Below are 21,052 nucleotides of genomic sequence, written 5' to 3' on the forward strand. Positions count from 1 at the left end.
ATTTCTTAATGTGTAAATATGTGCCAATAAATGTGTGTATGTGTGTGTGTGTAAATCGGTGTAATCCCTCGCTATGGGATGCCCTCCCTTCTTCCCATGCCAGATGAGGAGATATTCTGCCAAATTTCGACGGGCAAGTGGGCTGCCAACTGCGAACATACACTCTCAACCGCACACTGAAATCATACACTGGCATGTGACGCATGCATATAGGACACAAAGAGCCATGCGAGTGTGTATGTGCGTGTGTGTGTGTGTGTGTGCAGAAACAGACACAAACACAGTCTTGGCTGGGTGTGGGCAGGTTTATTCTAGTCTATAGGTCTGGAAGAAATGTTGGGGGGATTAGAGTGAGAGCCCACAGAGAGGTAGATGGAGGAACTACAGGAGGGATGGAGGGATGGAGATGAAAAGGAGAGGTAGACAAGAAAAATATTAAAGGATAGCAAAGAAAAGATGGACGGAAATTAGATCGAGAGGCATGATGACGGCGGAATAAAAGCAGGCCAAGCTGGTGCTATGAAACAGTTAACTCCACGGTTTATACAGAGGGATGGATTATCTCTACCTCTCTGTTTCCCCCCTCCTGCTCCAATCTCTCCATTGTGTGCCACTATAGAGCTCTATGGAAGCAGCGGTGTGGTGGGGGGGGGGATTGAAAGAAATTCCCTCTCTTTCTCTTTCTCCAGCTAAATTAATAATATGAAGCTCTCTATCCCTCTCAGTCTGCTTTATCCTTTTATTCGTCCCCCTTCTCCGCTTTATCTCAGAGTATTCCTTGATTCTATTATTCCCTTGGCTGTATGCTGGAGTTATAGGAGTATATGCTGCTGTGTGTGTGTGTGTGTGTGTGTGTGTGTGTGTGTGTGTGTGTGTGTGTGTGTGCGTGTGTGTATTCAAAGCAAGCTTGACAGGCTGCACACCAAACTGAGCATGAGAAGTTTTTTGCTGGTGAGAGACTGCAGGGTATGAAAGGGAGAAAGAGTGAGAAATAGCAAGGGATAGATACAAGCGCGACAAAGGGAAAGAGGAGGGTGAGAGGGAGAGAATGGGGAAGAGAGAGAGCGGGGAAGAAAAGAAGTGAGAGGGAAAGTGACGTGCAAAGGCGGAGGTGTGAGATGAGACCAAATAGATCAGAGTCACAGTTTCTAATAAGAGGTATGACACGTTCTCATCTTTAACCTTTATTCTTTTTTTCCCCTTAACCCTCTATCATCACCCCCCCTCTTCTTTTTTCACCCTTTATCTCTCCTCTTTCTTTGCTCTTCATCACTGCTTGGAACTGGAGTATTAAAAAAAAGCTGCCAGTAGTACTCAGTACTGCAAGCACATGCAGAGCTCGTTGTTAAATTGCGGGTGTAAATTACAGATTCATAATTCAAAACACTACATGTGTACAAATTACCTGCTGGGCTGTGTGTATACTGTTTATAGCCAGAGGATTTTTGGAGGCACAAGCAGGAATTTAAGCTCTTACCCAGAAGCTTTTTGCCCGAAGCGGACCTCACACCTCCTCTCACCTCTCGCCTTTCACCTCTCTTTGCATCCCGAACAGGAAACGAGCCTATTTTGGCCGACACTTATATTGTTTTTCCTTTTTCCATAAGCCCAGGTAAGCCCGTTTTAATTGCGCCAAAGAGTGCTGCTGCTGCTTCACATTAAAAGTTTTAGACCAGTGAAGCAGTGGGAGCCTTCTAATGTGATGCATCTATGCAGTGAAGCATTTGTTCTCCAGTTCGCTTCATAAGCAATGAATAAAATAAGCTCTACGCAACATGATGCCGACATATTTAGTCAGCAGATCAGCTTTCGGTATTGCAGGGAGGAACAGTACGAGCAGTGAGCTGTAGAGCAACTGAGAACAGGTAACACACTGTGACTACCTCCATCCATCATAAAGTGGTGGGACTGACAAGTGGTGCAATGTAACTAAGCACATTTACCTCAAATGTTGAGTTACTATACTTTACTTGAGTATTTATATTTTATGATACTCTATACTTCTACTGCACTACATTTTGCAAGCCTGTATTTTGCTTTTGACTCCATTACAATTATCAGACTTTGCAGATTTTGATAATTATATACAACACAACGAATAAATTATGAAGCATTATTATAACTGAAGCTCCTCGGCTAATGGGCCTAAATTCAGCAACATTAGTGCTGCTGCAACATTAGTGTAGTATTACCTTCACTATTAATTATATAACAGTGATATAGATATTATTTTGACATGGGCCTTTCTGCATAATGTGCAGTATATTTTTTAATGATGATACTTATGTACTTTTACTTAAGTAAGACTTTAAATGCAGGACTTTACTAGTAACAGGGCACTTCTAAGCTATAGCAATGATGCTTTTACTTAAGTAAAATGTGTGATTTCCTTCACCACTGGTACAGATCAAACAGAACTGTGAAAAGTGAAGCGTCCTAAACCTGCATTCTGTCCAATGGCCAGCAGGGGGCGACTCCATTGGTCTATAAAAAGAAGTCAAATTGTATAGAAGTCTATAGAATTTTGTATTGGTCCCTTAAGAATGTATTCAGTCTTCAGTTGTACAAAAAGCTTTAGCATGCTTCACTTTGAATTCAAGATGCACTTTACTAACCACGCTAGCTAGCTAGTGCTCGCATTAGCTGGTTTCTTAGCATCCTCCTTCCTAGCTCCACATTCACATCCAAATATGGCCACTTCTGGTTCCAAAAAACAAGATGTCGATGGCCAAAATGCTTAACTAGAGGCTTTAGAACCATCATCTCCAAACCAACGGATGACGTCACAGGGAGTACATCCACTTCCTTCACACAGTCTATGTCATTGACTGATAAGTAATACTAGTCAAGCCAGTATCAGTGGGTGCTGCTCGTCACCCTCTTTTTCCCTTCCTCAACCTCCTTTCTCATTCCTCTCCTTCCCTCTGTCTCTGCCAATGGATGTCTTTAATCAGAGTGTCAATCAGAGTGCGATGCGCGTAAGAGAATGAAGCTTAATCCAATATAAGATACACAAGATAATACAGCTGGTAAAACCATCAGCCGCCTGCCAGATAACAACCCTGTCACCCACATTAAGTCTCTCATCTCCCTCACTTTCACTCTTCGTCGTTGTCGAATCTCGCTTTTTTTAATGGTGAAATGAATGGTTGTTAAATGTCAGCATCTCTCCATCAGTTTCTTTCTTTTTTCATTTTTAAATTGAAGTCTCCTTGCGTCATACTCTCCTTCAGGGTTATTATTGTTAACAAGCAGTCAAAATCAAGCCATGAAAAACACTGGTGGATAAACTGAAATTAGACTTAAAATTATGGTGGATGAAGAGCTAATCAAATCTTGCCCGTGAAGACATAAAATAAAATAATAATAAAAAAACTTGGAGCCAAAATAGAGACAAAATCCTTGAAGAACTGATCCAAAGGAAAATCACTTTTTACACACAGAAATACCTTTCAAATATTACATTAAAAGAAGTTAAAAATAATAAGTGACCTAAAAGTGGGAACCATTAATGGCAGAACATTAATTAAAAGTTGCTATTAAACTGTAAAAACCTTGAGCCTTCAGTCTCTTTCACAGAGAAATCGTTGCAAGCATGACTGCTGGATGTTGGATTAAAGCAGTAAGAATATGCAAAGGATTGGGGCAGATTAACCAGTAAACGTGACCTACTGGCCAAACTGGTCAGATTATCAGTGAGCAGAGAGGAAGCAAAAGAGAGATCGTGAAGGCAAAACAAGGAGTGAAGTTAAAAACAAAAGGAGACAGTGAGAGTTAAGCAGGACCACAGGTGGGCCAACCGGTTAAAGGAGGTGAAAAGTGAGAGCTCGACTCCACGCTGACAGACGTTTAAACTAAACAGACATTTAACAGACAGATAGATGGAGAGATAGTCAGCGAGGAAAAACAGGGAATTAAATGGAGGGTGACTGCTGGAGGAGGGGCTTCTGTCACAGGAGCTGCTGGAAGCAGTGGTTGGTGTTAAAAACAGCATGGTTTAAGGACGGAGAGATAAGATAGGACTGCCAGCTATTCATCATATTTATAGGAGAGGTGACATTTAGCCCGATGACAGCTTGGTACATGTGTGTTTTTAGGCAGCAAAGGCCGCATAAAGGACAGAAAGCTTAAAAATCAGGTGTGAATTGAGGATTGCGAGCAAAAAATATGTTCTGTGTCTAATTGTGCATTTTAAGATGCATCTTTTGGAATATGTTTCTTGAAGAATGAGCATGATTTTGACGAAAGGTTCCATATTGTAAAAAGTTACATTCATATTCCTTTTTTGATTATAAAGCAGGTCCATGTGCCTATATATATATATATATATATATATATATATACACACACACACACACACACACACACACATATATACATAGGTTGAATGTGCCGTTACAGTGCAATGATGGTGCAGAGACACGAGATGCACAAGCTATACAAACCAATCAGAGGAGAGGGACTTAAAGACACAGGTGCTAAAACGGAGCGTTTCAGACAGAGGGTGAATACAGGTTTATTCAGACAGACATTATGGGAAAAATAATGTGTTTTTGAACATTAAAGTATGCAAACATGTTCTAGTAGGAACCACAAATACCAAATCCTTTAATAAAATGAAGCTTAAAAAGGTCATCATATGTCACTTTTAAAAACTACGCCGATTTTCAGTTGGTCTGAAGAACTGGCAAAAAATGACATATTAATCTCGAAATCAATAGTCAAAGGTTGATTTCCCATTGAAGCAACTATCAATATTTTTTACTTTTCAGTACTGATTAATTGGTTGATTATTCAAATTTTTTGTTGTTGATAAAATGTCCAAAAATGGTCATAACTGCCCCACAAGTTAACCTGTAAATGCATAATATGACCCCTTTAATTATAATTATGAGAATTGATGATTATTTGCACTTGTGCTCATCTCTGCTTGTTTTTCTAGTTCTTTTTATTGTGTGTTTCTTCAGTCCTAGTTTGGGACATCTGTCACTTCCTAAAAACAGACACAAGACACACACACACACACACACACACACACACACACACACACACACCTGTCTCTTGTCTAGGTGAGGCATAACGCACGGGTGGGACGAAGAGATAGAGAAAGAGTGAGACGGGTTTTAGAGAGAGAGAAATGGGGCTTACGGAGGACAGAGGGAGGACGGATGGAGAGCTGAAGATAAACTAAGCTTCAGACAGCAAAGCAAAATGGGTGTTGGGAGAAAGACGCACTTTGTAGCGAGGGGACAGCGGACAAGGGGACTGACAGGCAGGTTTGAAGGTGGAAAACAGGGGCAGGATGCAAGAGATGGCTTTGGAGAACGAGGGGGGAAATGAATGGACAGAAGAAGAGAGGGGAAAAGGCAATGGGAGGAGAAAAGAGAGGGGCGAGGGAGAGGAGGGAGGGTCTGTGGGTTCATAATCCCCTTACAGACAGCTTTGTTGAGTGATTGACAGCCCAGCACGCCACGTTAGAGCCCGAGCACACGGAGGCCGCTGTGGCTGGAGGGATTATCTCTCCCCTGGTTTACAATCCTCCCCCTCACCACCTCATCACCCTTCCTCCCTCCCCCCTCCTCCCCCCTTGATAGGGTCAAGTGGTACAGGCCAGTTTCTGTTGTTTTCACGCTCTCTTTTCATGCTCGCCCAGAAACCTTGCTTTGTCTCACATGATTGTGTTGTTTTGCAAATAATGCTTAATGCGGCAATGGAGGGGTGGGGGGGGTAGGGGGTGGTAAGCAGCAGGGGAGGGTGTACACAAACCCACGCAGGGCATGTACACAAGTGCACGCACCCACGCATGACGCATGCCTGATATCCACACAATCACACTTGCACACTAGCAGGCGCACACACACATGCACACAAAAAAGTCTATTCAGCATGCAAGGGCATCATGAGGGTACAGAAGCACTTAAAACAAGACCTTGAGTGAATTCTTTTGTTCTAGCTAAGTACCACCATAATAGAGTTAGCTCGCCCGTCACAAGAGTGATTACATTTAAGAGGAAACATAAGGAGAAAGCAAAGGTTTTGATTAAAAGGAGATAACATGAAAAACAGTTGAATTACAGCACTTATGCATGATAGCGGCATTGTTTTTAGCTGCTCGAAAGCAGCTATGTTTAAGCTTTTGGGAAATCAGATAATATGTGTGATTTACCAACTGCCAGAGTGTACACAGAGGCTGGACGTGCTGCACTGCTCAGCTGTGTACACACTCGCCACACACACATATAAAACGGCCACCCAGGACTAAGGTTCCAGATGGGAAAGGCCTAACTGGGACCAGTGGCTCGACTGAAGCACACAGAATGAGGAACCAAACACAAACACCACAGCAGCTGAGTAGGCTTTAAACAGCTTCTTAATAGCAAAATTCAAGCACTTTCCAGACACTTTTAAGGGATCTAATCACCAGAGGCCTTCTGATACGATACACATGATCACAATATGATAATTTTGTGTGTATTGCCATAACATGTATTACTTTTTGACTGGATATTGTGTCCGTCTTTGTCCTGATAATCTTTTTATCTTATATCTCTAATAAGATAAAGTTTTCAGTCTGTTCATCTTGCGTCAAAATTGGATTGTAAAGCAGAAAAACTGACCAAACTGTCATTAAAGTTGCATGCATCTGAAAAACTGTTAGTATTACATCTACATAGTCCAACTTCACTGAATACAAACATGTATGGACTACTGTACAGGTATTTTTGAAGAACACAAAAACACAAAAAAGTTTTGCAAGCCCTTCAGCAACAGTTTGAAAGTAAGTTATTGTTAAAATTGTTGAAATCAAATAAAGCATTTAAAGGTAGCACCACATATATATCATTTATTTAACCAGGTAAAAGCCCTGAAAAAGTTTCATTTGTAATATAATCATTTATATAACAACATATCCATATTTGGCATCTGTGTATTGATATGGACACTATGATGCTGTATGAACCTAAACCAAAAAGTCCAGACTCGTCATTTAATTTACAACATATTCTCATTAATAATTGATATGATTTCTTACAAAAACTTTTTCAGTGAGATTTGTTTGAGATTCTTGGAAATATGACAAATGACAAGCGTTGCTTTCACACATTAACACCTGATGATCACTGTTAAAAAGACATTAATGCTGTGAAACAGTTAATTTTAGACACAAAGAACTTAGCTAAGATTAGGTAAAAAGACCAAGGTTAGGGTTTTTTGATTAAACTCCTGGATTTGTTTGTATCTCCTCTCTGCCTCGCAAGAATCACTACAAGCCATTCATAAGAACAACCTGACATCAAAATTGTTACTATAAATGCAACTGAATAATTACATGAGTGGTTGTGTAGATGAAAACACCAAATTATGTTGAGTATATTCGAATTTGAGCCGCTTCAAACCTTGAAAACATTTAAGCAATTTTCAAACTTTCAAGGCTTTAAATGAATCCTGCAGGTGTGTGTGTTAGTTTTACCATGACACACACGCTCACTTTGAGAGTTCTCAATGGAAATAACACACATGTATGCATGAACACGCATCCATGCACAAGGTACGGGGCTGCACATGTTCGGCACAGTGACCCACAGTCGTGCCACCCATCCATCAACTGAAAACCAAAGGGAGACTGTCGAAAAGGAAGGCTTTTGTCCCGTCCCATCTCCCCCTTTTCCCCCCCTGCACGCCAGCATTCTTCTGGCTTGATTTTCTTTGTGGGGAAGTAGGGAGAAAGGGAAGAAAGGATGAAAGAAAGGAAGAAAGGAGGGCGCTCCATCTGTTTTTTTTTTCTCCCCCTCCTGTGGCTGGGGACCTGCAATACAGCTGCACTCTGAAGGAGAGAAAGACTGATAAAGAGTAAGAACATTTTTTGGAAGGGAGCTCAGAGGACGGGATAGCTAATGAGGGAATGGCTTCCTGATTTCCTGAGAATTTTGAGGGAGTGGTACATCTGCTCATGCATGTAGGTATGTCTGTGTGCACGTGTACGTGTGTGTGTGTGTGTGTGTGTGCGCGCAGGCCCGAGCTCTGGCTCACAGTTCCTCCCAAATGACTTTGACACCGCAGTGATAGGCAATCATGATTATTCATCCTGTCTTCACTACAGAGGACCTATTTACTGCTGGACAGTGATGAGCGAATGAGGAGAAACAGAGACTACACATCAAAAACCACCCACCAAGAAGAAAAAAAAGGATTCCCAGATTGGGAAAAGGGAGAAAGAGAAGAAGACAAAAAGATGAAAGCATTTTTTTAAAAAGAAGGGAATAAATTTTACTGTCTGCCAACTAGCTGTAACATGATAACGGCTTGGATATGTGGAGACGGAAATGCACACTGGTGGTGAGGCGGGCAATGAGAGAGAAAGTGAAAGAAAAGACAAAAGGAATGAAGGGGGGGATTAGTGCGGAGAAGTGGACTGGTTTTACAGACGACAAGAGGGGTAAGAGTGCGTGTGGGAGAGTGCGAAGCCGGAGAGCTGAGTGTGTGTGAGGGCTTTCAGTGGAAGCGCTGGCTGAGGGAGCGGGGGGGCTCTTTTGTTCACAGGGAGCAGAGGGAGGAGGATGAAGTGAAGGAGGGAGAGAGAGTAGAGAAGGAAGAGTGGAAGGAAGGAGGGATATGCTACTGACGGAGAGAGAGAAGGGGGGGTTGGAGTGTACCTCTGAAGAAACTCTACCCCTCCACTTGGACTTTTTCCAGCACTGAGAGCAATAACATTTTTCATCTGTGCATGCATGTGTGTATATACAAGCCCTCCACTGTGTGCATGCATGCCTGGCTGTGTGTGTGCTAGTGAATGCTGGTGTGTGTTAACGCTGGCTGCAAGACATGAGGACAAAGGCAAGAGAGAGGGAGAAAGAGAGAGAGAGAGAGACAGAAAATGAGGGTAAAACCGCTAAAAAGCAGCTCTGTCGCTTCAAGCGCGCACTGAGTCGTGTATTATAGCCAGCGCCGGGGTATCAGATGATGGCATGTGGACGGGGCAACAACAATCCACTTCACCGCTCTTTTCTATACAAGATGGATCTTGTTAGAGTTACTTGTTCTAGACAACAAAGCGCAGCGCCGCACTCCATATACTGAAAAAAAAAAAAGAAAAAAAGAAGCCATTTGGAAGCATTCAGCTAGTTTGCTTTCGTGTTCGGCCTTAAATCGTCGCTTCAGGTTGAAATATTTTTATCGGCAAAATGTCCGCTTTTCAGGAAGTGGAAGAAACAGCCTTGTTGTAGTTTGACAACCATGCATTTCAGAGTTTATCCAATGCAGGTTTGAAAAAGAGGTTCATAAACCCAGGAGGCTGGATTGTCTCAGTCCAAAAGAGAAAAATGTAAGCAGGCTGATGCCAAAGTGAGACAGTAACACATGCACTAAATCACCCGGAGGACCTGTATGTGAGAATTCAAGTGTCCAAGTCATTGTCGGGACAATTTATATCATAAAAAACATCAGAGGGTGAATTAAAAGGGCCACTAACACAAAGACACTGGGGAAAATGTCCAATTGAAGATATTCGGGGACTTCTGTCAGCAACAGCCGAAGCTAAAATAATCAGAAATCCAAAGAAAAGTCTTCGTTACCTAGGTATCAGCCCTTACCTAAAACAAACATGAACAGTCTCCTGTTATGTACTACATGAGTGATCGAGAAATTCCAGACCTGAATCTCTGGGCATTATTTGGAGTTGATATGAGAAAACAGCTTTTTTTAACATGACATTAACAAAGGCATTAAGTATGTAATTAAGCTGTCTAAGCGTATATAAGTAGAGCCAGGTGGTGATTAGCTTTGCTCAGCATTCCATAAAGACTCAAACTTTTTTTACATTGTCGTTTATGTCAGGGGGAGGAAATACAGCATACAAATGGAAACAAAACACTTGGCATGTGCTAGCTTCCATCTCAGCATGTGCTACACTGCTAACTTTCAGTGACAGCTAAGCTACCCCACACGTAGCCCAAACTTCCTGCATCCAGAACTCATCCTAATCTCACACAACCATCTTAATCGTGCATTTCTAACGTCAATCCTACTTAAATTATATTTAATGCAGAACCCAGGAAATGGAGCAGGATTTTCTTCCCCCTGTGCAGCTAGCCAAGGTCAGTTTCCCCATAGACTGTAACAACGATGGGCTAATGCCAAAGCCAGATGGACTACGCTCGCTGTACGGTCTTTTACCTCCTAATTAGAGCTATGCATATGTTCACACAGGCACACACACACGCACACACAAGAATCTGAGGAGAAGAAAGCCAGAAGCCTGGAAAAATAATCAAGGTGCTGGGCGTTAGTGATGGAGAATATTACAAAGGATGTGAGGTAGAGAAGTAGGCCCATGCTCCTATGGGGTAATGAATGTGTTTGTTTATTGCAAAGCCAAGTTTGAAGACGATTGGTCATTATAGCAGCAGGAGACGAGCAGGATGAGGTTCCCTACCAAAGCCTCTTAGCATGAGGATCATGTAAGTCAATGGGTAAAGATAATCTTAAAGCTAAGATGCTTTAGAGTAACAGGTCTCCACATCTCCCACACAGGAGACCAAACATCTAGCGCAACAGCCAGAGGATCCACACCCCCTCTAACCACCCCCCACACAAATAAAAGCATTGTTTTGTAGTTGAGCAGTGAATCGTTGCTTTGCTTTGTTACCAGGCTCCTTGCAGGCACAGTGATTCATGTATGCTTACTTTAGCGGCTCTGTGTATTTCTGCAAATCTCTGGATGGCATCTTCTAATGCCAAAAATATAAATGTAAAGTAAGATATTTAAAGACAAACGCCACCTGTAGCCACTTCATCACAAACATAAGCAGCCACCGGCTCTGTGCCTCGCATTTCTAGGTCCATTTCACCATTTGACAGTGCATTTTTTTTGTTATTCTCAACATGACTTTGCGAGGTTGTGTTCCACCTCTGCTACAATGGAGTACAATAAAAAGGAAGCATCCTGGCGAGTGTCAGGTTTTGGAGTGTGTTTTGCAGAATCAAAGAGCGAAGACTTCTCGACTCGCCAACAATCGCAAAGGATGAAATCCATCAAAGACGAGGCAGAGACACCATTTGACTGTAGCCTCAAAAGACTGGAATGAAAGTTGACTTCTGAATAACACTCTTACTCTGTCTAGGAAAAACTTGCATTCACTGTAGTATTATCCCTCTTTTCCCCACACACAATACAGCCTTAGATGGATTACTGAATGGACATACCAGGCACAGAGGCCCCCTTGACCATCACCTCAACGGTATATACTATGGAAAGGTGCAAAACGACCACACCAAAAACATAACTACAGTGACACAAAAGAACTACAAAGAGACCCGACTATAAGAAGGGGCCAGACAACCTCCAAGAGACATAAAATCACTATGAGATGCAAAATGACTATAAAAAGGGCCAGAACAACCACAGACAACAGACTCACAGCAACCATCAAGAGGCCCAAAATGACTAAAAAGAGACAAAAACGAACACAAAGAGACAAAAAGAACTACAAAGAGACGCCCAGTGACTACAAAAAGAGGCTAAACAACTATAACTCTGTGTGTCTCACTCCTATGCATGAGACGTAGTGGGGCCTTTTCCATGTCTGTGCTCAGGGGCCCATAGTCTCATTATCCTCCCATGAATACAGCACATTCTTTTTATAAAATGAAAAGGTGGGTTCACAAGAAGATGTAAATTACAACACTTCATCCCGGAGTGCAATGAACTTCAAATATTGATTATACAGTGGAACAGAAGAGCTTTCTTTTAAAGGAATTGATTTAGCTTTTGGCAAATTAAGTCCATCAACACATTGTTCTGCTACGAGGCATTTGGCATCACTTCTGCCTCCGTTAGCCCTGCATACACACAGTGTGTGAAGTTTAAGCACAGTGTGTGTTTGCAGCATCTCCTCTCATCTTATAAACTGTAAATACAGAGAAGGGAAACAGCTGCCAGTCTCTTAATCGCTCCATGCTAAGTTGATCAAAGAGTTCATTCTGCCCAAAAAGTCAATGAATTCCTTTAAAGCTTACCAGGTTTCATGCTGGACTTCACAGGGATAAATATTATGGGACGTGTCAGTAATGAGGAATGAGGGGCCGGCTCGCTTGTATGTGAGCAGGAAGCAGCTAGTCATGGTGGTGACCTATAGATCATCAGTCACTCTCCCTGTCTGGGCTGTGTCACATCAGCCAGTACTACTGTCAAACCATCCATCTCTCTCTTAACTCGCCTTCGCTCACTGTCGTTCATGCTTTTTGTTTCCGTCTCTCCTCCTCTCCCCTCTATCTTCCCCTCATCTCGCCCTGACAACACCCACTTCTTCTATTTCTGCCCTCTTGCTCATATCGGTCCAAGTTGTTTGCCAAAACTTCAGCTGTGACAAGGCACAGCTGTCCAACAGCAGACCCGCTCATTTGTCTCTCTTGTGTAGACGCACACTCTCTCTCTCCTTAACATTCAGTTACAAAACCATTTTGGGCCGGCGTCCAATCAAAGCGGCGCGCTGACGTCCACTGGCAGACGGCGAAAGGAGAGTGATGGAGTTTCGGCGCGGATGAAAGTGACGGGGAGCACTGCGGCTGAAACTGTAATGAACTCTGGCTGCTGAGGAGGTGACTGGGAGATAAGAGGATGAAGCATTTGTCTTTTGTTTTGCATTTTACAAGTTCTGCATAACCATGTGTAGGGCTATGCAAAGGAGGCTCCGCCTTGATGTTGCTTGAGGGGAGACAGGTGTGAAAAGACTGAACACACAATGCAAAACAATCCCCTTTGAATTAAGTCCTTTCTCTTTGAGGCTAAATCTAGACTTTAAACAATGCTGCTGGAAACGCTGGGTTGCATTTTAGTTTGGACGGGCGGGAAATGGAGACAAAACACTTCCTGATCAGGTCTTATCAGTAAAGATGTGTCCATTCCTGATTAATTAGGCCTCAAGCACATGGTTCTATACCAGAAAACAAACTTCAGCCTTTAGTGGTTAATTCAACTTATTCTCATGAACAGATTAAATTTCTGATGAAACTTGATATCTTATGAAATAATGCTCACTGTTTAACACGCATTGCTAAAGTGACATGGATACGTGGTTCGGGGAAAAAAAACAGGTTAAGGTTAAAATAACTGCTTACATACAGAACATACAGTTACGTTGGTGATGTAGAACATGAGATACAAAGTTTTCAACAGGACACAAACACCAGTCTTCTGGGTTAAAGCCCTGGTTGTTCTTTCCGCATGCCCTTAATGCCATCACTGTCTTGTGACTTGATTGGACAGCTACAAAATTCAGTGCATTACTTTTCCTACAAAATGACTACAAACTGTTCATGCGAACATCCTGGTTAATTCAACATGGATAATGAATTACAGGTGTTGCTGACCTTGTTGTCTATGCTAGCAGCTGTTTTGCAGTTAAATTCTGCATTTCATAATGCCTCTGCTGCCTACATGCGCAGGAGGCAGGCCGTTAGTCAAGTGATTCGTGTCAGTTGCCATGTTCTGCTGCTTTATCATCCTCACATGTGACATGAGTAATCACGTGTGTTAGTGTGGACGGAGATAACCTCTGAAAAGGTGCTAATCGCTTGGTGGATGGAGATTGTTTCCTTTAAAAACACCATTTTCTAGAAAAAATGTCTTAAACTTCTTCTATTGAAAATCAGCCTTTGTTGAAAAATATTTCAAGAATTAGTGTCTGTATCTTCAAAGAAGTGAGAATAATGCAGGTTGCTGCACTGGACTTAAGAAATGTTCAACTCTACTCGAAAAAATACTGATTTGTTCTGAAAATTATTTTACAGTGGCAGATTTGGGAAAAAAATTAAAGTCTAAAGACAACAATTACAATTACAGACTAGATGGCCTTTTTGCCGTGCAGAGCACATGGCATTCATCAGAATGACTTGGAGCTTGGAGATCCTAACGCACAATTTAGTATTCATGGCACAAACACACACATACCAGCACATCCTCTGTCACAAACCAGAATACACACACACGGACAAACACACAGAAAGTACAAGAGCGTCAATTCCCTCCCACTGCTATCCTGTTTATCTGGAACGACGCCGAAGCCACAGTAGCTGCTGCAGCCCAGCCCAATATTGCGGAGATGTGCAGGGCAGCGGTTGAGCTGAGAGTCTCGTGATACTGAACATAAACAAAAGTGAAGGGTGGGGGGGGGGGGACGCAGGGCTACGAGACCGGAACGTGACTAAAAGGAGAGAGAAGGTGTGTGACGAGGTTGCCTGTACATTGCACACCATCTATACAGTCCACACACTTTTATACTGGCTCCTCATCCCACCAGTGCACTTCTCTGTGTCACCCGGGGGGAGGAGGATTGACCTGGCCTAGTCCAAATGCTGCCAGGAGGATTGGATGATCCTGCTTAGGCAGGGTGTGCTGTGAAGCAAGCTAATGAGAGGCCAATGTGTGTGCATGTGTGCTGTCTGGCTTTCCTAAGGGGCTCTGGGTTCAGCCACCCAGGGCAATCTGCCCAGTGATGCTGGGACACATGTGACCCCTTCAGACCTAGGGCCCGGATTACTGTTACCACCGCTTCCATTGTGAATGTGCGAGTGGTCGCGTTTGTGTGTTTCCCGGGAAGAAAGTTGCTTGTTTGTGCATGTGTTCCAACATTCTGAACCAGCTCAGCCAGCCACACGCTTTTAATCTCCTTCATCCTAATCATCAGCACTTTTAACAATTACTAAAATCCCAAAGTCACTTCTAAAGCCCCGGGGACTGGGGAAGTAAATTAGTTCTTTAGCTAACCCCAGCATATTTACAACAGCACTTTATAGCTGTTATGATGTTGATGAATGTGCACTGCCCCTGCCAAATAAACTTATAATCGAGTGATAAAATAATGAATGAATTCCGAGTGGAACAACGATCCGTGACGCCTGCCAATTTCCTCACCTCTCCTGTGTGTGTGTGTGTGTGTGTGTGTGTGCGTGTGTGTGCGCACATCTGCCCTTCTGTGTTTACCGCCTCGTGTTTAATGCTCACTTGCAACAAAAGAGATACATTAGGACCACACTCTTTACATGTGTCCAACAAAGATGGGAGGGGAGGTCGAGCCCCCTGGGTGTCTTTTACGTGTGTGCGGCATCTGTTGGAAGCATGCGGCTTCAATAGACCAGTCTGCTCACGTGTGTCTATTTTCACAGCATACCTGTGTCCATCTAAAACAAAGAAAGAAAAAGATTCCAGCCTTTGGCCGGGTTGCCTTCTCCTCTCCTTCCATTGGCCTTTCCATTCTGCCACATCAGCTGAAACTTCTTTTCACAGCTCCTGTTGCTCTCAGCTCGTAAACTTACACACACTCCTCTTTTTCACCAAGGGAGAGGGAGGTAGCAAGAGAAAGGGAGTGAGAGGGGAGAAGGGGGGGTGGGGGTGGCTGCTCTCTTTAACAGGCAGCTCGGGCAGTATGGTTCATATTCTTCTCTCCACTACATACTTTCTCTTGTTTTTACACTCCCTCGCTCCTAAAATTAAAAAAAAAAAAAAACTACCCAGTGGATATTCTCTAATCATTTAGCCTAAGGATGCGTGTAGGCTTACCAGACTCCTGCTTACTTATCCACACAGCCCAGAAAAGCCTCGGTGCATGCATGCATTATTCATGAAGGGGAGACCTACGGGTGGATTTTACGAGGGTGAAACCGGGTGTGGAGTTTCAAACATACAAACAATCAATAAACGGGTGCTCCTTTGATATGACACCCTGTTTGACCCACTAACACTTATTCCACTCTCCGCGAATCCCCTCGCCAAGAAGATTTCCAGTGATTTTTTTTTTAGTCTTTTCTCTGGTTTTTTGTAGTTGAAACACTTAGCCCAGTTAGCTAGTCTTTTATCCGGCGCCAATTAGCCGGCGATTAATGAATTATTGAGAAACGGGAAGGGGGGATTAAATTTTAATGTGGATCTTAGGGGGAATAGTTGTATTACAAGTCACCGCGAGCGCCGAGCGAGGAGACGCCCACCCTCAGCAGCAGTTTACAATAATCTACAGCCGTTTACGAAAGTATGGAAAGAGGGGAAAAAGAGGAAGAGAGGAGCTGTGAGCAGCGGGAGGGGTGAATGAGAGGTTTTGGCCTTGAGAACAGACACTGAAATCAAACTTGCAAAAGCGCCAAAAACTACAAAACACCATATGCTATGATCAGAGGAGTGACCAAAGCCAACACTAAATTCATTTTCTATGTGTGTGTCCAGCAGTCTTTGATCCCATGTGTGCATATGTGTGTGTGGTGGGTCACCTGCCACCCCAGCACCCCCTCCCCAAACTCCTGAGCAGTAATGTAAGATTCGATCTTTCATTAGGGCGTCCGTGTAAGGCCGATAATAGGAGATGCTGAGATAAGGATAATGTATGTCTGTGGGGGAAGCTCTTCCCAAGGTGATCGTTCTGGTTCAGTTCTTTCTTCCTCAAGCAGAACCTGTATTGGCACTTGAGACTTAACTGGTATTGATTTACTTAGGGTTAGGACTGTCTCTACCCCCCTCTGCTCTCTCTACTGCTCCTTCTGTTTCCCATTCACCTCCTGGCACCTGTCTCTGTTTATATTCCTCCCCGCACACCTCTGTCTCTTCTCTTTCCGGCGGGCTGTAGTAATTCCAACTGATGGAGCAGTCAATAAAAGGGTGGATGCACCATTTGATGGCCGTAAGCTTTTTAAAGGTAAACCTTACTGTAACTTACGTCAGCATGCTCATTTTATATATTATGAATTCTGGGAATTAATCAGAGGCTATCTTCCACTACATCCACAAGTGCCTTCTTTTCTTCTTCACCTCTGTCACTCCGAACACATCTTTGGGAGGGTCAGTGGCTGCTGTAGCGCTATAATTAGTGGCTGGATGTGACACATGTTTCCAATTTGCTACGTCTGGTCACTGCACCGGAGGGGTGGGGGAATGACGGAGCGAGGTAGAGATAGAGACAGACGGGAAGTGACAGGAGCAGGGAAAAAAAGGAAGAGGGGGGGAGAAGGTCGGAGATGATGGTGGTGGAGGAAGCCAGAAGACAAGAAATAGAGGCATCACGAGAGAAAGAAAAATCTAAGAAAGAGGGTGAAAGGTGTGAAAGAGAGAAGGAGCTGGAGATTGCTCACAGAGGCGGAAAGAAAGATGGGAGGAGAGGTGGAGGGGAGCTGCAGGTGGACAGTGGAAACTTCAAAGCAGAGCATCCAGCAGAGGTCTGGAGGTTAACAATGTGACAGTCCATTTGCTACACAGACAAGATGTGAACCATACATGCCTCCTGCACCTGATTGATACACACTACTGCTTCTGCTTACTTTGTGCCTCATTTCAGAACTACAAACCAGATGTGTGTGGGCTCAGGACTTTGTCCTTGGAAGAAGCGCACTATTTGGACAAGCATGGGCTCTTAACATATTTCAGCCCAGGGCCAAAACCTATTTTGCCCCGAGGCTGCAGAAACTAAAGTACTGCTCGCGTCATGCAGACACCGAAAGAGAAGCAAGTACAGGGAAGTGTGTAGAAGGGCCAAGAAAATAAACTGGAGGAATCACTAAGCTGATTAACTATGAATAGTAAGCTTCATGAATAAGCTTCATAGTATACAATAGGCTTTGTATTTTGAATATATGAGTGAGCAAATCTGTGGAAATGACTACAGAGTCTGGCGTCGAAGCCACCACCCCTCTAATTGCCGGCCAGGCCCATTCACTAAGCCCTGACACCCACCTAACACTAAACTCCATTAGGAGACAATAGCGTGGAATCACCTGGAAGGCCTCAAAAGCCCGAGCTGTTAGCTTCTCAGTGAAAATTACCCTCCCGTGTCCAACTCTACTCCCTGTTGGGTGAATCCACCCACTGCTGACAAAAAGGCCTCATTAAGGGCTTCATGCCTGGCTCCACAGCGGGGGCCCACGCACAGTCACATCTGTGGAGAGGGGAGAGACTGGGCTGGCCATAGCCTACAGCACATTAAAAACCTGTTAGACTCGAAGAAAAAGAAAAAGAGCCACTGGCATGGGTGCGAGCTGGGGGTGGTAAGGTTTGGTAGACTGCTACAGTAAGCCTAAGTGAGTCTACATTTACTTTTGTAGCAAAGTGCACAACCCCGACTGCAAAAGTTGGGACATTGTCTAAAACATAAATAAAACCTAAGGATAATTCGTTAATCCTTTTTGACACATATTTAATTGAATACAAAAGCTAATGTTCAAACAGATACACTTTTGTTTTTTGTAAAAATGCACAATTCTGATGTATTCTGTTTTTTATTTAGCTTACACGGCGTACCAACTTTTTTTGGAATCAAGGTTGTGGCCGAAGGTTCAAGAAATGGCAGCTACCACAACAAATGTTCCCTTTAACTGATTCTTTGCTTGTCCTCATACACTGTTTATCAAAGGGACGTCAAATACGGAAGCAGTGGTAGTAACGACCCCAGGCGTCAGTATGAGACAACCTGGAAGTGAGACCTAACAATCAGCTATCTTGATGCCGAAATACATAAAATGTCATCGCTCTAGTTTTGCCCTCACAAATGTAGTAAGAATTTGCAGAGTTGAAGCCTAGTGTCACTAAAACCACCCCTTCACCTCCATACAAGCCTCCTTGTTATTCTCCAGCCCCCCTTAACTGCCACCGGGTGTCTATTCAGACACTGGGAAATTGGCAGAGGTGTGAGAAAAGCGTTGTTGGTCGTTAAAGCCGGACGGCAGAGAGGTGTTTAAAATGACATTTCCTCAGCTAATGCCTGACACCTTCTCCAGAGGAAAGGAAATATGCAAATGAGCGTGGCCGAGTGGGCAGACGGGGTGTTTGAGAGGCCTGCGGGCCGAGGCCTAGACTTTAATCAAGGTCATCCTGCAACAGCAATTAGAGCATCACACACACGTTTTTTATTATCATACAAACTGCGAACTGAGTGTCTGCCTGCAACTTACAGGGACTTCACTAATACCAACAGCTGGATTACCCACAGTAATCAATGTGAGTGACAAATTCAGAACAGCTGTGAAACAGAACAGCCTGCTCCAGCTCAAGGTGTATACACTTATTACTAATTACACTGTTTAAATTGAAGCCCTGTTAGACTGCATACAAAAATTATGGAATTATGGGGGTAAGTGCAAGGAAATTGTTTTTTTTTAAAAAAACAGTGAATTGCAGACCTTATCAAACTTTATGGTGTTTTGTGTGTTACTACCAGACACTTAGAGTTACTTGCATTCATTAAATGTTGTCTTTTCTTAGCAGAAGTTGCATGTCACACCTCGAAAATGCAATTAAAGTAATTATCGAGCTGTTTTTTCCCTTTAGTGGGCTGGAAACTTCCGAGTTCAAACCTGCAATTAAGCGACCAGTAAAATGTTGTGGTCTTACCTTTCGTTCAGGGAATTCCAGTAGATGGGCTCCATATTGCTGGCCGTCGTCCCCAGTAAATCCAGTACGAATATCAGCAGGATCCACAATCCATTCCCACTTCCTCGACACGCCATTTCAACCCTGACACCCAGCATATGCAGCCCCATTTAAAAGCAATGGGCAATATTTTCTGTGTTTTCAATGCTGTAGCAAGGAGATTCTCAAAACAATGGATGTGCGACTACAGCCGAGCAGGCTATAGGTAGAGGCAGTCAAAGTGTGGAGTGAAAGCCCGCTGTATACAACCTCATGGATCCACTATTCATCAAATTGGACTGGATCAAAGCAAAATCAGACCGAAATGTGCAGGAGAAACTTGTTCAATCCGTGCGTCTGGATCTCCAAATACGACGGTTTTTCTGCGCGTCCACGGTCGTACTATTTCAGTGCCAATCCCATGACTTTCCCATTAATTTGTCATTAGTCCTCCTTTTTCCAAAGCAGTGCTCCTCAGCTCAAATATAACTCCACTGAATCGAATTTTCTCAAATTTATCGCCACCCAGGAGCTATTTCTGTTGCCTTTCGGTGCGCCCTAATTGTCTTTTTCCGAACAATGTTCCCTTGTTCTCTGTGCCGACTCTGTGTGATTTCTCTCCCATTACCTTGTTTTCTCGAAAGAAGATCTACCTTCCAACATATTAGGCTGGACTGAGAAGAAATATATTGAGTCAGTGAGAAGAAAACAGTCGATATGAGACCAAAAACTGTGAAGGTAACGTTTAAAACGGAAAAGATGTCACTCGTGTCCACAGCTCCATCCTCATAAAGACATGTTGATGCTCGGTGGGCTTAGTCAATGCGCATTGCAATCCTTATTCTCCTTTGTAAAAATAGAAAATAAAAAAACACACCGGTTCAGCACGGGTTGTAAATCCGCAAATCCTTATGCAATGGATTTGTTGAAAATAAAATAAAAAAAAATCCGGATCCAAATCAATGAGGAGTCCAAGAATCAATTCACAGCACGAGAAAACTGCGAGAAACAAACCAAAGCGCTAGAAAAGCATCCCCACTCTCATAATGTCGCAAAAAGGCCGACTCGAAACTTGTGAAGTGATTAAAAAAATAAGATGCGAGTTGTGAGCATCAGTCCCGGTTGGAAATCGACGCCTATCTGATGTAGCGCATCATTTGGATTCGCTTCTCGGCCGGAGGAAAAGCGCTTCATTCGTTATCTCATCCGTCTCTCTGCCTCAAAATCCCACTGGTTTGACTTGCCCTAATGCTCGCAGCACATTGACAGACCGACTGGCTTGTTTGAGAGAAGGAGGAGGGAAAAAGGGGACGTGGATGAATGGAAAAAAAATCCCCATCCTCCGACTGGCAGGCAGGGCGCACTGACGGAGCGCAATTCTTCCAGGCTTTTTCGGGGGGCGGTATCGAGTCCCTTTCAGCAACTCCTCACTCCTCCTCCTCTCTGAGTTTCAGGGGCCCCCCGACTCGGACCTCTGGACTCCCTGGTGCTCTATTCTGCCTCCTTTCAAAAAAGCTGAAGACACCCCCCTCCACCCCCAACACACACACACACACACACACACACACACACACCTCTGGACGCTCACTAACGTGCGCCCCCCTCCGCTCAACGCCATGATGGAAGAGCAAGAGCGCCCTCAATGCATCTAGCGGGCATCACATGTGGCAC

The 21,052-nt window shown here is 43.6% G+C and overlaps 1 protein-coding gene across 1 annotated transcript in view; it reads right to left on the reverse strand.

Moving 5' to 3' along the window:
* efnb3b (ephrin-B3b) overlaps positions 1 to 20,768 on the reverse strand; it is a 92,263-nt gene extending 71,495 nt beyond the window's left edge. Inside the window, 1 exon segment of the mRNA XM_059354844.1 lies at positions 19,364 to 20,768. Coding sequence (XP_059210827.1) covers positions 19,364 to 19,512 — 149 coding nt within the window. The 5' untranslated portion in view covers positions 19,513 to 20,768.
* Positions 20,769 to 21,052: the final 284 nt, after the last annotated feature.

The sequence above is a fragment of the Centropristis striata genome, chromosome 17, assembly GCF_030273125.1.
Source record: "Centropristis striata isolate RG_2023a ecotype Rhode Island chromosome 17, C.striata_1.0, whole genome shotgun sequence".
Taxonomy (NCBI): domain Eukaryota; kingdom Metazoa; phylum Chordata; class Actinopteri; order Perciformes; family Serranidae; genus Centropristis; species Centropristis striata.